Below are 13,743 nucleotides of genomic sequence, written 5' to 3'. Positions count from 1 at the left end.
ACAGATAAAATCACACAAACATGTTCAAGAATAAGTTCAAAACGCAGAAAAATAACTTTTTTCAAATTTATGTAGTTTTTTATTATGAAATTGAAACCCTAATTTATGGAAGGTTAATATAAAATGCAATTAACTGTGTTTCCAGATAAAATCTAGTTGGATTGTAGAAAAACTTACTAGAGTTAGGATGGAACTTTAATTACGAACTGATATGCCCTGAGATGAAGATGCGATGTGACGAAGATGAACTGAGCTGACGATGAACAGTGAAAACGAGGTCAGGGAAATTTGTGAGGAAGGAATGAGAATGATTTTTTGCAGAAGATAATGAAGCTCTGATGTCAATGATGAATATGATATTGAAACTCTAATTTTGCTGTTCTCTTGCTCGTGAAGATGGTTAGATGCTTGGAATGAAACTCAGTCATCGAAATCAGTTTCGTTTCTATGTTGATTTTGTGAAGGGTATTTTGGTCTACGAAATAATTAAAAATACGAGCGATATTGTTCAGGGACCTGATGCATCACTCTTTTTTTGATATCCTTTATCCTCTAAATTACTATTATTAGGGATCTTAAAACAAATTCCCCTAAATAAAATTTCTACTACTGAACTTTTACTAATTTTATAAAAAATAAATAACTTAAGGGCAAATTACAAACACCTCCCTCGAGATTTGGTGATAATGCAGATTCCTCTATGAGGTTTGAAAAATTACAAATTATCTCATAAAGGTCAAATTTACATAACAAATTAAAAAAAATCTGTATAAAAATAAAAATTTCAAAAAATAATTTATTATAAAAATATAAATTTCAAGAACGAAATATAATTTCTCAAATCTTAAGAAAAATATATATTTTCACCAAATCTCAAAATCTCAAGGGTGTCGGTAATTTGCCCATAAATTAAACATTAGATATGCTCTTAACCATCAAAATAAATAAAGTGCTCACCGCTTATTTTCTTTTCTCTTCTTTTGTCACCAAACCCTCCTTCCAAACGGACTGTTAAGCCTGCTAGCACAGGGGTCTCGGCATCTGAAATGTGCGAGGAAGGTTTTGAGAACTTGAAAGTTGAAACACACACAACAGTCTCTCTCTCTCTCCCCATCTGACTACGTCAGAGCTGGGTCAAGTGTACATTGAAAACTAGGGTTTTCTGTTCTTTTGGACAATGGAGGCTGTGGTGATTGATGCTGGTTCTAAACTCCTCAAAGCTGGTTTCGCAGTTCCAGATCAGGCTCCTTCCATGGTAACCGAAAACCCTTTACTAAATTCATAATTTTGTGTATTCTCCCCTCCCCTATTATCTTTTCCCTCTGTTTGGTTGCCAAGAAACCTCAAGAAAATTGATGAATTTTTTTATGGTTGCTTTAAGCAATACAACCACAAAAAAATTGAGCTAACAGAGGAACAAAAAAAGAGTTAAGAACTCCAGTTGAGTGAGTCTAATAGTAATAATTATTTTTTAGCTGAGTTTTCCATTATCTTTCCTATTGTTTGTTCGTTTGTTTTGTTGTTTGGATAACCTTCTACTTTCCATGGCACAACCAGGTCCTGCCTTTCAATCCATTGGTACAAATGCGAAATTGTTCGAAATTGTGCTGACAACACAAAGAGTCAGTTAGCTATGAATTGCTCTCAATTTCGTGCAATTAATCTATTTGGACGCACAAACTCAGTTGAATATATTGCAGCTTGATTATGACATCACAGTTTATTTTGCCAGATTAGTTAAGGGAATTTTTACTGTATTTTGAGGTTCTTCCCCTCTCCCCTTACTAATATTACTATCAAAATGGGTATGGCTTATCTATATTTATGAATTGGGGGTTGTGTTGATGGTACCATATGGCTGGGAGTTATATGTGTTTTTAGTATTTTTTAGCATGGTTATAAAAAAATGGTACCATGCCAAGTAGTGTGTTTCCTACTTAGAGCTGTGCAGCGATTTTGTTTTTTTGTTTTTTTAGAAGTAAGAGAATAAATATAAAGATCAAGTGGCATACCCCAGGCTAAATAGCATGGTTGGAGACCATCTAGGAGAGATGGGAGCCAGCCATCCAAGAGCAAGCATGTAAGCTCAACAACAGGGTCAACTACAACAAGAGTTACAGCTGAAAAAAAAAAAAAAAAAGAAAAAAAAATCAATTAGGCCTTAGCATTTACAAAAATAGATGCTGGTAGTTTGCTTTCATGTTGAATCCACATATTTGACTGGGTACAGGGAATACCTTGGCAGAGGCGAGATAACATGTGACCTTTTAGCTAACCTAAATAACTACAAAATAAGTAAGACTAAAAACTTGATTTCACTCCATAGAGGACTTTTGATGCTCTTTATACTTCATGTGCATTTGGGTCATGCTCCCTTTGCGTTTATAATGTATTATTTTTGTAGCCGGATGCAATTACCTGGTACATATATATATATATATGTATTCTTTTCCTTCAAATCTATTTTATATGAAGATGAATATCTGTAGTTGGGATGGCCATTTAACTTTTTTAAACTATGCGGCAGATAATTCCTACCCAAATGAAACAAATGCCTGAAGATGGATCATTGGCTGACATTTTACAATCTGAGGACACTGTTGATCCGGTTGTAAGAGGGTTTATCAGAGATTGGGACGCCATGGAAGATCTATTGCACCATACTCTGTATACTGGACTAGGATGGGAAATAGGCAACGAGGGGCAAATTTTATTCACAGATCCACTTTCAACTCCCAAGGTTGTGACTTTCTCCATTTTATTTTAATAATCGTCAATTATTTGTGAAACTAGGGAGTCACATTGCATGATGCGTGCATTCATAATGAAATGTGGGCCTAAATAATGCACAAGTAGGCCAAAGTTGAAATGGGAAGAGGGAGATTTGGAATTTTGCACAGTGCATGTGGCTAATGAAAATTGTGGCTGTAGGGCCCATGTGAGCCTCACTAATTGGTGAGGTGTTTCAAGGTTATAACACCAGTGGATACCTGACAGTTCTTTTGGTTTAGTTTAGTTCTAACTGCAATGAAATATAAATGTTGAAAGCTATGCAATTGAATACAATTGTATTTTGTATCACCGGATGAAATGATCTCAGAACAATTTCTTGAACAGGCTGTTAGAGAGCAGCTGGTGCAATTGATGTTTGAAACTTTTAACATCTCGGGCTTTTATGCGTCAGAGCAAGCAGTATTATCACTTTATGCTGTAGGGCGTATCTCTGGCTGCACCGTTGATATTGGTCATGGGAAGATAGGTATGCAGATGTTGTGTAGTGAACTAGTATTATTGCCTTTTAGTTCATTAAGTTTGACATGTTAGTGAACATTTCTGTATGTTCAATCAATCTTGTTGATGGTGGCATTTTACTCTGCTATTTTCTAGTTATTCGTTTTACATTTCTTGAATGTGATGCTAAGCATACATAGGTTTGTCTGAGAAGATGGACTTTGGATTTTTTTTTTCCTGGTACAATGGTGTCCAAAGCCCAACCGTATCAGTTGTCTTATCCCATATATATATATATATATATATTTGCAAGTATGCAAATACCTAAAAACTATTTGAATTTTACATCCCAACTATGTACCACCTTAGTTAATGATCTGTCCCAGGCTAAGCTAGAAATAGCCTACAAGCACTGGTCATTTAATGTGAATGAGTTGTGAATACATTCCTGAGCTTGCTTCACTGTTTACGGATAAACTTGAATGTGCTTTTTATGAGTCTTACATTACCCCAACCAATTTATGACCATCTCGGTTTGTTTGCATCTCTAATGGTTGAAAGTATTTATTTGGTATAAAATCAAGTTATTTAACATGTTTAACAAAATTCATTTTCTTCATTACCATTTTCTCTCTCGTTTGGATGTACAACTGTTTGCAGCTTGACTGAACTGATAGTATGTACTATGTGATACTGTTGGGCACTTTACCAGATATCGCACCAGTAATTGAAGGTGCAGTTCAGCACATTGCTTCGAGAAGATTTGAAATTGGTGGCATTGACTTGACGAAGTTGCTTGCTCAGGAGCTTGGTAAATCCAATCCACTGGTGAAGTTCAATACCTCAGATGTTGAGAAAATAAAAGAGCTGTACTCATGTTGTGCTGAAGATGATGTTGCTTATAAGAAGACTCAACAGTCATGTCATGAAGAGCAGCATACTCTACCCGATGGACAGGTTTGTACTTTAATTTTTAAAATAGATAATAAACTAAATTATTTGGGGTTTGAATTTCATTAATTTTCATTGTGCTTTATCTAGGTACATAGCTTCTTTAGTTTAGGCTTCCTGTCATTGCATAGATTCTACTTTCTTTCTTTTGGCTTTTTCCTTGTCCTTACTGCCCTCAACTGAGCCAAATCACTATTCATTCCTTACTGATACATTTGTAGGACATGGTTTTTCTTCTACCTAAGGCTCAGCTGGTTGACTATGCACATCGTTGATAATGCAAACCAAAGTGAATGAATGTTATTTGTAAATTGTAATGTTTATTATTTTTTTTGCCACTAATTCAGTTATTATTTCAGGCATTTCTGAGCAACTCTTGTTTATGTGTATATTTTCTCTTAGGATACAAGCAAACTGAAGGGGGAATTACAAAAGATATCAAAGACATGATGAAATCCGAGAAACCTTAGAATTTTTGTGAACCTAAAAATCAATTAAAACTCATCAAAATTAAATGAGTTAAATGGGGTAATTCATCAAACTGTGCATGTTTCTGCACATATATCAATGTGTGTGTATGAGTGAGAAGGAGGGAGGATGTGGAGTCGTAGATAGAAACAATGACAATGACGAGTGCTCTGGAATGATCTGTTCCTTGATATATTCAGACACAGATCTGCACATAAGTTTAATGCTATCCTATATAGTAGATTGGTTTGTGAGTCATGGCAGTTGCATGTATTTATATTCTCAAGAAAGGTCTACCTGTAGTTTGTGCATGCTATCCTTAACTTACATGTGCATAGTTCTTTTTCAAAGAGACCCTTGAGCTTCATGATATTTTTTTTCTTCTTTATAATTTTGTTTTTTGTAACTTCTGGTGAGTTTAGATTTCCGAATGAAAATCTTTGCCATTCTGTTTTCAGGTGATCACCATTGGAAGAGAAAGGTATACTGTTGGCGAGGCTCTATTCCAGCCATCTATTTTGGGTTTAGAGGCCCATGGAATAGTTGAACAACTTGTTCGTAGTATCTCAACCGTGTCATCTGAGAATCACCGTCAACTGCTGGAAAATACTGTACTTTGTGGTGGCACTGTTTCTATGACTGGTGAGTTTTATTTTGTGTGTTTACTAGAGCCGAGATACACCAACATTGCTCTGCCTGTGTGTATAGGAAAAAACTAATGCATTTTATATAGGCAGTTGACCAGTTAGTTAGTAAACATGATACATTTTTGAAGAATTCTTGGAAGTCATCAATCAATCAAAAAATTTTAGGCCCATTTGTCTTTGCCGCAAAGTTGTTGTTCTCCTTGTCAACAACTTATATGCTGCCTATCTTAGGGTTAGAATTCACAAATGACGAATGTGCTTTCTTGATTGCATACCTGATTGGGAATGTACTGTGGCTGGCTGCTGACTCCATCTTATATGTTGCCGCTTGCAGGTTTTGAAGATAGGTTCCAGAAAGAAGCAAGCCTTTGCTCATCAGCTATTCGCCCTTCTCTAGTAAAGGTTTTTAATTTCATCATCTCATTGTTTGCCTTTACAACTCCTTCCACAAGATTAGATATTTGTATGTTTTCCAATCTAACGAGTCTCCATTCTAGATGGTTGTAAACTTTATTGTCCAGTAGATTTTTCATGTTCCTACATGCTGTAGTACCAAAATGATGTATTGTGCACTAGGAAACTTGAAAGCAATGCTGCCTGAGGTTGATTGTGTGACGGATTAAGATTAAGGAAAACTAGTAGGTTTAAGGGGTAAAACAAAAGTTGCACGATTAGTAGAAAGGGCAAGGGATTGGTGATTTGGGGTGATAACCCAAAGAAAACTTAAGATTGTCGGTATTTGACTATCATCACAAACCAGATAATCTAAAATTGTCAAAAATCAATTATATTAAATCGAAATGACCACTGCTATTGCTCATGTCTAGCAAGTTTCAAAATGAAGCAACTTCAAAGAGCAATGCAGCCTATCTAGGAGGCTAAGCAATCACCGGAACTTCTTGTCTCGCAGCTTTTGGATTTATATGATCAGTTCTGTCATTTGCTTCATCACTGCTAATAAAAGTGCCTTTTGTTTTAATCCCTTATTTTATTACATACAGGCTCCAGAATATATGCCAGAGAACTTGACAGCGTATTCAGCATGGGTGGGAGGCGCCATACTTGCGAAAGTTGTGTTCCCTCAAAATCAGCATATGACCAAGGCGGATTACGATGAAACTGGACCTTCCATCGTGCACCGGAAATGTTTTTGAAAATTCAATCGGTAATTCTTCAGTTCTAATTTAGCTTCACAATTGATCGTGATCATCAGCCTCTTGACATGAAAAAAAGAAGAAATGGCTGATTGACTTGTGTTATAAAAATGTACATCAGCACACAAATCCAATTTAGTGGTTTAAAAAGATTGATTCTTAGAGATTATTTCCCTACACCCCTGTCTAGGGTACTTGTGTGTTAAGTGAAATTTTTTCATGATTAATCTAGTTATTGTGCTTTCATGAAATGTTTCATTTGTGTAACAAAGTCTTGGTTTGTAGTCTTGGAGGTTTAGGACACGAGTTTTTGATAAGGTAATTTGATGAATTATCGTGTGAATTAGGTTTTAGCTGTTCTTTTAAGGCTGTGTTTGTATTTTGAATGGGTGTTCTATGCAGACTCACTTATTTGTAACCTGGAATTTCTGACTGTTGCGTCAACTCTGAATCAGTTATGCTCTGTTACATTCCTGTCGTGAGCCAAGCCCGAGTTCCTCGTGTAAGGATTTAAGCCCTGCTTGGTGTTGTGATGTGCAGAGCTTAGAAGATGTTTGTGGTAGTTAGAAGTTTGAACTATAAACGAGTTGAGTTGAACACATTGTTCAAGTTTGTTTTGAGTTGAACACATTGTTCAAGTTTGTTTTAAACGTTGTTCAAGTTTAAAAAATGTATGCAAACTTGATTTATTTATTGTTTGAGTTGATTTTAAATGAGTTTTAATTCAATTGATCATAAATCGAGTTTAAGTTATTTGATTTTTAATATAATTAAATAGTAGATGTAAATTTATCGAGGAAAATTCAAAATCAAGTTATTCTACGTTGTACATTTTGTTTTTGGTTTTTTGTTTTCATGAAAATTCATAAATCTTAATTTAAAAAGCCAAGGATGCTCATAACCATTGATGTATATATGCATCTGAAACATGATCATTTAAGATCTGTTTGATAATCTCCAAGTTGTTTTTTGACTAAAAAAAGTAGAAGAACAAATATTCAGCTTGCTTGGTTAAATAACTTCTTTATAAAAAAAAAAAATATTTCTTGAAAATCTCTGCAGATTTGTGTAAAAATTATTTTACTTGCAATACTTTTAAAAATTTCCACAGCACTGTAAAGATAATATGGTAATTTTTATATTTTTCATCAGGATGTGACAGTTTAAAAAGATATATAAAATTTTCTCCATAACCAAAAAAAAAAAAAAAAATTATCAAATGCATCTATTTTTTTAGATGCTAAAAAAGTGTATATATATATATATATAAAATAAAATAAAAAATTGTCCAACCCCAATTTTTTTTGGGAAAATGTTTTGTTCCCCGAATCTTTCTTCCTTGAATCCCCCGACTGCCCACAACGATTTCGTTTTGAATTCTCTTACCGGTAAGATATATTAAAATTCTCTTACCGGTAAGAGAATTTTTATTAAATAACTCCCTCGTAAAACGAAATTATCGTTTAAAACGACGTCGTTTTAGATTCAAGATAAATTCAAACTTAGAAATTTTGAATTACGTATCATTACTGATTTTTTTTGTAAGTGCTTAATTTCGCAAATAAAGACCGGAGCCCGAGGCCATGATCAACTGATTTACGCTGAAGTAAAAGAATATACAATTTAAACACTTTATTGCATACTAAAGGCATTCTTCACTAATAGAAGATGTAAAATAAATAAGAAATTGAAGCTAAGTTATATACTCTAAATTAACTAGTAATAAATCTTAAAATCAATCAAATAATAAAGATTTAAAAAAAAAAAAAAAAACAACAACAACAACTACAAAGCAACATGAAAAACTGGTATGTTCGTTAACTTTATGTTTACTATTACAAGAGAATGATATCATTTCCAAAAAATATCCCAAATTAAATCATTCAAAAGTATCATGCTTGAAGTAAACAAAAGATTGGTTGATGATCATGTTCATTCCGTTAATTACTATTTCCCCTAGTTCTATTTTGCTGTGTATTTGTTGAAAAAAAATGGGGAAATCACAAATCAGGTTTTCAAAACAAATTTTAAATTAACGATAAAACTTACAAATTTTAATAATTGAAGTTATAAGTTTTTCCATGAATTTATAATTTTTTTTGGTCTTACCACTTCGTTATTAGCAATTTCCTCGAAAAAAGGTCTTTATTTCTTGATTTAGATCAAAGGACTCGGATAATTAGATGCTACTTACATGCCCAGTAAATAAGCCATGGATAATAAAATGTTGCTGGTTGATATATATATATATATGAAAAATTACAAAAAAAAAAAAAAAATTCAAAATTTGAGCCTTTTAACAAAATAAATTCTATTTTTTTTTTAATTTATCAATTTAAAATCTAATCTTTTGATATGTTTTCAATATAAACTATTCACTTATTTTTGTTAAGTAAAAATATCGAAAAAAATATATTGTAGTCATTAATTCAATAAAAATACTTATTTTAGACATTTTTTGTACCTACATCAAGTTTAATGACTAAAATACATTTTTTTCAAACAACTTTACTTAACAATAATAAGCAAATGAGTTAGATTAAAAACAAATCAAAATATTCGAATTTAACAAGACAATAAAAAATTTATTTTGCTATAAGATTCAAATTCTGAGATTATTTATTTATTTATTTATAATTTGCCAATATATATATATATATATAAGAAAACATGTCACATATTATAGCGTACCGACTTATTGGCAATGCAAATTCTATATCAAGTACCTGGCAAACGCATTGGTATGTAAGCGATAAGACAGACAAAGTAGATCTCCATTGCATTACTTGAATTGGATTCTTAAGCATAATGCACATGAATACATAATGGAAAATGTTCGGTAGCTCAAAATTTTATGGCTTAAATGGCTTAAATCTGTCAAAACGACGTCGTTTTACACTCAATTTACACTCAAAACGACATCGTTTTAAGTGATTTGAGCCATTTGAACTACAAAATTTTAAACTACCTAATATTATTGATACATAATATCACTTATAGAGTTGGCTTTTCAGAAAGATAACAAGCGTCGAGCCGGCAACAATATGCTAATAAGTGATTCTGCATTTTGCAAATCCACACAATCCACTCTACCATTAATATAGTTGCCTTAAGAACCCCCTTTTGTTTATTTATTTATTTTTTTTAAAGAAAAAAATGGCCTTGATGCTGATTTTTATTTGATTTTGGGAGATATGTTATAAAGAGGGACATAACAATTTGCTCAATAATCTATGTAATTGTCCCTTGATATAGTTACATATTTGGCCACTTTCTTATTTTAGTCCTTAATTTCATGTTTAAATTTTTTTTCAGTTTACTCCTTAAACTAATTTCTGTTAAAATTTTTTTTCAGTTTACTCCTTAAACTAATTTCTGTTACAAATTTGAGAATTTTTTTTCAGTTTACTCCTTAAACTAATTTCTGTTAAAATTTTTTATATTTTATTACACATAACTCACACTTCTTACCAAAACTCAAACCTCAATATAATAATATATTTTTATATTATGTGACAGTTTTTGTGACATTTTCTTTCTAATTTTGAACAGAAGTTAATTTTAAGAATGAATTAGGAAAAACTTGAAACATAAAAGGTCAAAATGAGAAAAATAAGCTTTAAGGGCCAGAGTGAAAAACTGACCAAACAAAAAAAGGCAAAGTGTAATTTACCCCTTGAGATAAGATAGTGACAAGGTTAGAGATATAACCATAGAATTAGAAAGTAATAAATTAAAGATAGAAAAATATCTCATAGAACCATGGCAAGTTTTAAAGAAAAATCACCATGCAATAAATTAAAAAGCAACATTGAAAAATCAAATGAAATTTAGAAGGTACAAATATAGAAACAATCTTATGGAAAGAATTAACACAAAAAACTCCCAAAGATAGCAACACAATTTATAAGGAATATATAACAAGGATAAATACCATGCATCAAATAAATTGCTCTCAGTAAATGAAAATAAAATACATGTAAATTTCTCCATATATATATACATGAAATATACATACTATTTTGCATGCCTAAAACTCAAAATTTGTTTCCCACAAATGTGTTACTACACTGGATTCAAAAGCTCCAGTTTCGATGGGTGGCCGTTCAGGGGGATTTAGAGGTGCAGAACAATTATATAGATATAACAGGAGCAATATACAGAAAACCTACAGAGTGGACTGACCGGGCAGGAGAAATGGGCTTTGTATACCGGTGGGAGTGTTAAAATCTTATTGGAAGAATATGAAGTTTCTATCCGTTATGCTATGAACTTGCAACGAAAATACAGACATGTTTTGACTTAGCCCTCAGCCTGGTATGCCATCCTTCATTGCAGAAATGCGTATCACTAAGGGAAGATTAATAGGATTCCGCTGGGAGTCTAAGGAGGAGAACGACAGTTTCATTAAGGTATTGGTGTTCAAAGTTTTGCAATAATCAAGAAAAGAATCAGATTACATTCACTCATTATTTTAAATATTGTATTTTGAAGTATCTTAAAGCCATGTCTGAATAAAAAGTTTCTTCAACTTTCAAGAGAAAGTTCAAGCAGGATAACAAGTACTACTAAATAAAGATGGGTAATAAACTAGTAAAGCATCAACGATCACCTACTGGTTTTAGACAGGTTGTTTAGTGGGATGCTTCGAATAATGTTTAGCATACACATGCTCACCTCTTGAACATTAATTGAGTTTCTATAATCCTAATTCCTATTCTTGGCTAAAGAGGATGTGCACTCTGTAAGGTTTTCTGCATATTGGTAAAGCTGTTATATGATGTAAATTTGATGTCACAAATACCATTCGACAAGATAAACTTCAATACCCAACTCTCTCCCCCCCCCCCCCCCCCCCCCCCCCCCCCAAAAAAAAAAAAAAAAGCAAGATAAAATTCAATTGCAGACCTACCATTAAGATATTACCAGTAGTCCATGCACGAGCACGATCCATTCTCAAAATGATGAAAGCGTTTTCGGTCCCTTATGGTTATTTTTCGGTTATAAATCTTAGAAATAAGCTTTATTGAGGAGTGACAGTCATCACATATTCGTAGGTTTTTAACCACCCAAAGTGGTGTTTGGGGGGCCGTACTAATTAATCCAAAGGCAATTGCGATTTTCTCACTATGATAGATCAAGGTGCTTTCCTTCTCTTCATCTTCCATGTTAAGTAAGACTTGCGAAGTGTCTGGTGTATAACCAAGCAAACACAATTGTCCTGACATCTCTTCCAACATCAAATGGATCTCTTTTGCTTTTGGATGGGAATCATCTTCCACAAGGAACTCATGAATAATTCCATCAAGCTCAATCCAGCTACATCCTGGATCTTTCCTTATGTCCATCTCCTTCATCATCAACCTCACCCCAGTAACAGCCTCCCAATTTCCTAAAGAGGCATACATATTTGATAATGCCACATAAGCTCCACTATCATGAGGAGCCATCTCCATTAGAAGCCTTGCTATGCGTTTGCCTATTTCAATGTTTCCATGTATCTTACAAGCACTAAGCAAGGCCTTCAATATTACATCATCCGGTTCAATAGGCATTTCCAAAATGAGTTTTTCGGCCTCTCCTAAAAGTCCGGCACGGCCTAATAGATCAACCATGCAACCATAATGTTCGATCCTAGGTTCTAAGCCAACTACCCTAACCATGTGATCAAAAATCAATCTACCCTCGTGCACTAACCCTCCATGGCTACATGCACTCAACAAAGCAATATATGTCACATCGCTTGGTGTCACTCTCGCTTGCTTCATCCTCCAGAAATGATCAAGTGCATCCTTTGCTTGACCGTGCATGGCAAGCCCGCTGATAATAGCATTCCAAGCGATTACATTCCTTTGCGGGAGGCTCTCAAAAACCTGAAGAGCCTTCTCAATGTTCCCACACTTAGAATACAAATCAATCAAAGCAGAACCAAGCACACCATCAATTTCAATCTTATTTTTCTCCACATACAAATGTACCCACTTACCCAATTCAAGTGCCCCGAGTCGTGATATTGCCGGAAGAACACTAACCAGAGTGACATAATTTGGGGACACGTCTTCCATTTGCATATCACGAAAGAGCTCTATTGCCTCCTTAAAGAACCCATTTTGTGCATACCCAGAAATCATTGAATTCCAAGACACCACACTTCTTTGAGGCATTTTATCAAACAGTCGCCTCGCAGCTTCGAAATCCCCGATTCTAACATACCCACCAATCATCACATTCCACAACACCACATTACTACCCAATTGCCTTGATTTGAACAACAAATAGGCATCAATCATCACACAACACATAACATACATTCTCACAAGATTACTAACAACAAACTCATCAAAATCCAAACCATACTTTATAATCAAACCATGAACTTGCTTACCTTCTCGAATCCGACCCGTTCGAGCGCAAGCTTTGAGCACAGACGGAAAAGTGAAGCGATTGGGTTCGACAAACTCACACTGAACCAATTGACGGAACACAATTAAGGCCTCTATTGGGTCTTCGTCTGCATTGTCGTTGCTCTCGGAGAGTGCTCTGATGATGGTGTTCCAAGAAAAGCAATTGGGTTGGTCCATGTGGTGGAAGAGGAGGCGGGCGTAGCGGAGGTTGCGGTGGGGAGGGGGGGAGAGAGCGCAGAAGCGGAGGAGTTCGGCTGCGGCGATTGGGTTATGAATGCGGGCGGTTTTGATGAATTTGGCGTGGAATTGGTTCAAATCCCGCATGGTTTTGCATTGTTTGAGGTCTGGGAAGAACGTTGATGGGTGTGGTGGTGAACAAGCAGGGGTTGGCGTTGGGTTGGGTTTGGATATGGTTGAATTCATAGTAGTTGAACACAGGTTTCAAGAGAGAGAACTGAGTCTCGATATGGTTCAATCCATACCATAAAGGGTAAATTACAAATAGCCATGAGTTATGCTTAAAATATTGATTGTTTTGATTTAAAAAATTATAAATATCATTTTATTATAATTTTTTATTTAATAGAATTAATTAAAAAAATAAATTTATAATTGTTCTCTTATACAATAATAAAATTACTTAAATTATTAATTGAAACATATTTTTAACATCATTAAAAATTATTAATTGATTTGATGATTTATTAATAAATGGACGATTTATTATAAAATTAGAAACTTTATGGGTGAAATGTAATTTTCAAAACTACAGGCGACGATTCGTATTTTAATCAAATCTCAAGAAGTGTACTTGTAATTTACCTTACTATTATAAATATAAAAAGGGTAAATTATAAATACACCCCTTAAAATTTGATTAAAATACGA

General features: G+C 33.9%; 2 protein-coding genes across 4 annotated transcripts; one reads left to right on the top strand and one right to left on the bottom strand.

The window, feature by feature from the left end:
- The first annotated feature begins 933 nt into the window (after positions 1-933).
- Positions 934-7,190, top strand: ARP7 (actin-related protein 7). 3 transcript variants are annotated; one of them, XM_028250178.2, is made up of 8 exons: positions 934-1,255; positions 2,528-2,740; positions 3,118-3,259; positions 3,944-4,188; positions 5,109-5,292; positions 5,632-5,699; positions 6,299-6,462; positions 6,854-7,190. In XM_028250178.2, exons 1-7 carry the CDS (start codon positions 1,178-1,180, stop codon positions 6,449-6,451), a joined length of 1,083 nt encoding a protein of 360 aa, XP_028105979.1. In that variant the 5' UTR covers positions 934-1,177; the 3' UTR covers positions 6,452-6,462; positions 6,854-7,190. The 3 variants fall into 3 exon arrangements, with proteins under 3 accessions (XP_028105979.1, XP_028105985.1, XP_028105974.1); XM_028250184.2 differs by having other exon boundaries at positions 935-1,255; positions 6,907-7,190; XM_028250173.2 differs by having other exon boundaries at positions 935-1,255; positions 6,299-7,190.
- Positions 7,191-10,369: 3,179 nt separating this feature from the next.
- LPA66 (Pentatricopeptide repeat (PPR) superfamily protein) lies at positions 10,370-13,346 on the bottom strand. The gene is made up of 2 exons (XM_028250170.2): positions 11,364-13,346; positions 10,370-10,834 (listed from the first exon to the last, which is right to left on the bottom strand). Exon 1 carries the CDS (start codon positions 13,276-13,278, stop codon positions 11,374-11,376), a length of 1,905 nt encoding a protein of 634 aa, XP_028105971.2. The 5' UTR covers positions 13,279-13,346; the 3' UTR covers positions 10,370-10,834; positions 11,364-11,373.
- Positions 13,347-13,743: the final 397 nt, after the last annotated feature.

The sequence above is a fragment of the Camellia sinensis genome, chromosome 2, assembly GCF_055761805.1.
Source record: "Camellia sinensis isolate YWXY chromosome 2, ASM5576180v1, whole genome shotgun sequence".
NCBI classification, from domain to species: Eukaryota; Viridiplantae; Streptophyta; class Magnoliopsida; order Ericales; family Theaceae; genus Camellia; species Camellia sinensis.
The sequence above is the reverse complement of the archived record's forward strand: the minus strand, read 5'-3'. Positions and strand labels throughout refer to the sequence as shown.

Excerpts from the sequence above, each read along its gene's own strand:
- ARP7 (XM_028250178.2), top strand. The coding sequence starts at position 1,178 with ATGGAGGCTGTGGTGATTGATGCTGGTTCTAAACTCCTCAAAGCTGGT. Across the intron at positions 5,293-5,631 it reads TGGCACTGTTTCTATGACTG|GTTTTGAAGATAGGTTCCAG; the intron begins GTGAGTTTTATT and ends TGCCGCTTGCAG. Across the intron at positions 5,700-6,298 it reads TTCGCCCTTCTCTAGTAAAG|GCTCCAGAATATATGCCAGA; the intron begins GTTTTTAATTTC and ends TATTACATACAG.
- LPA66 (XM_028250170.2), bottom strand. The coding sequence starts at position 13,278 with ATGAATTCAACCATATCCAAACCCAACCCAACGCCAACCCCTGCTTGT.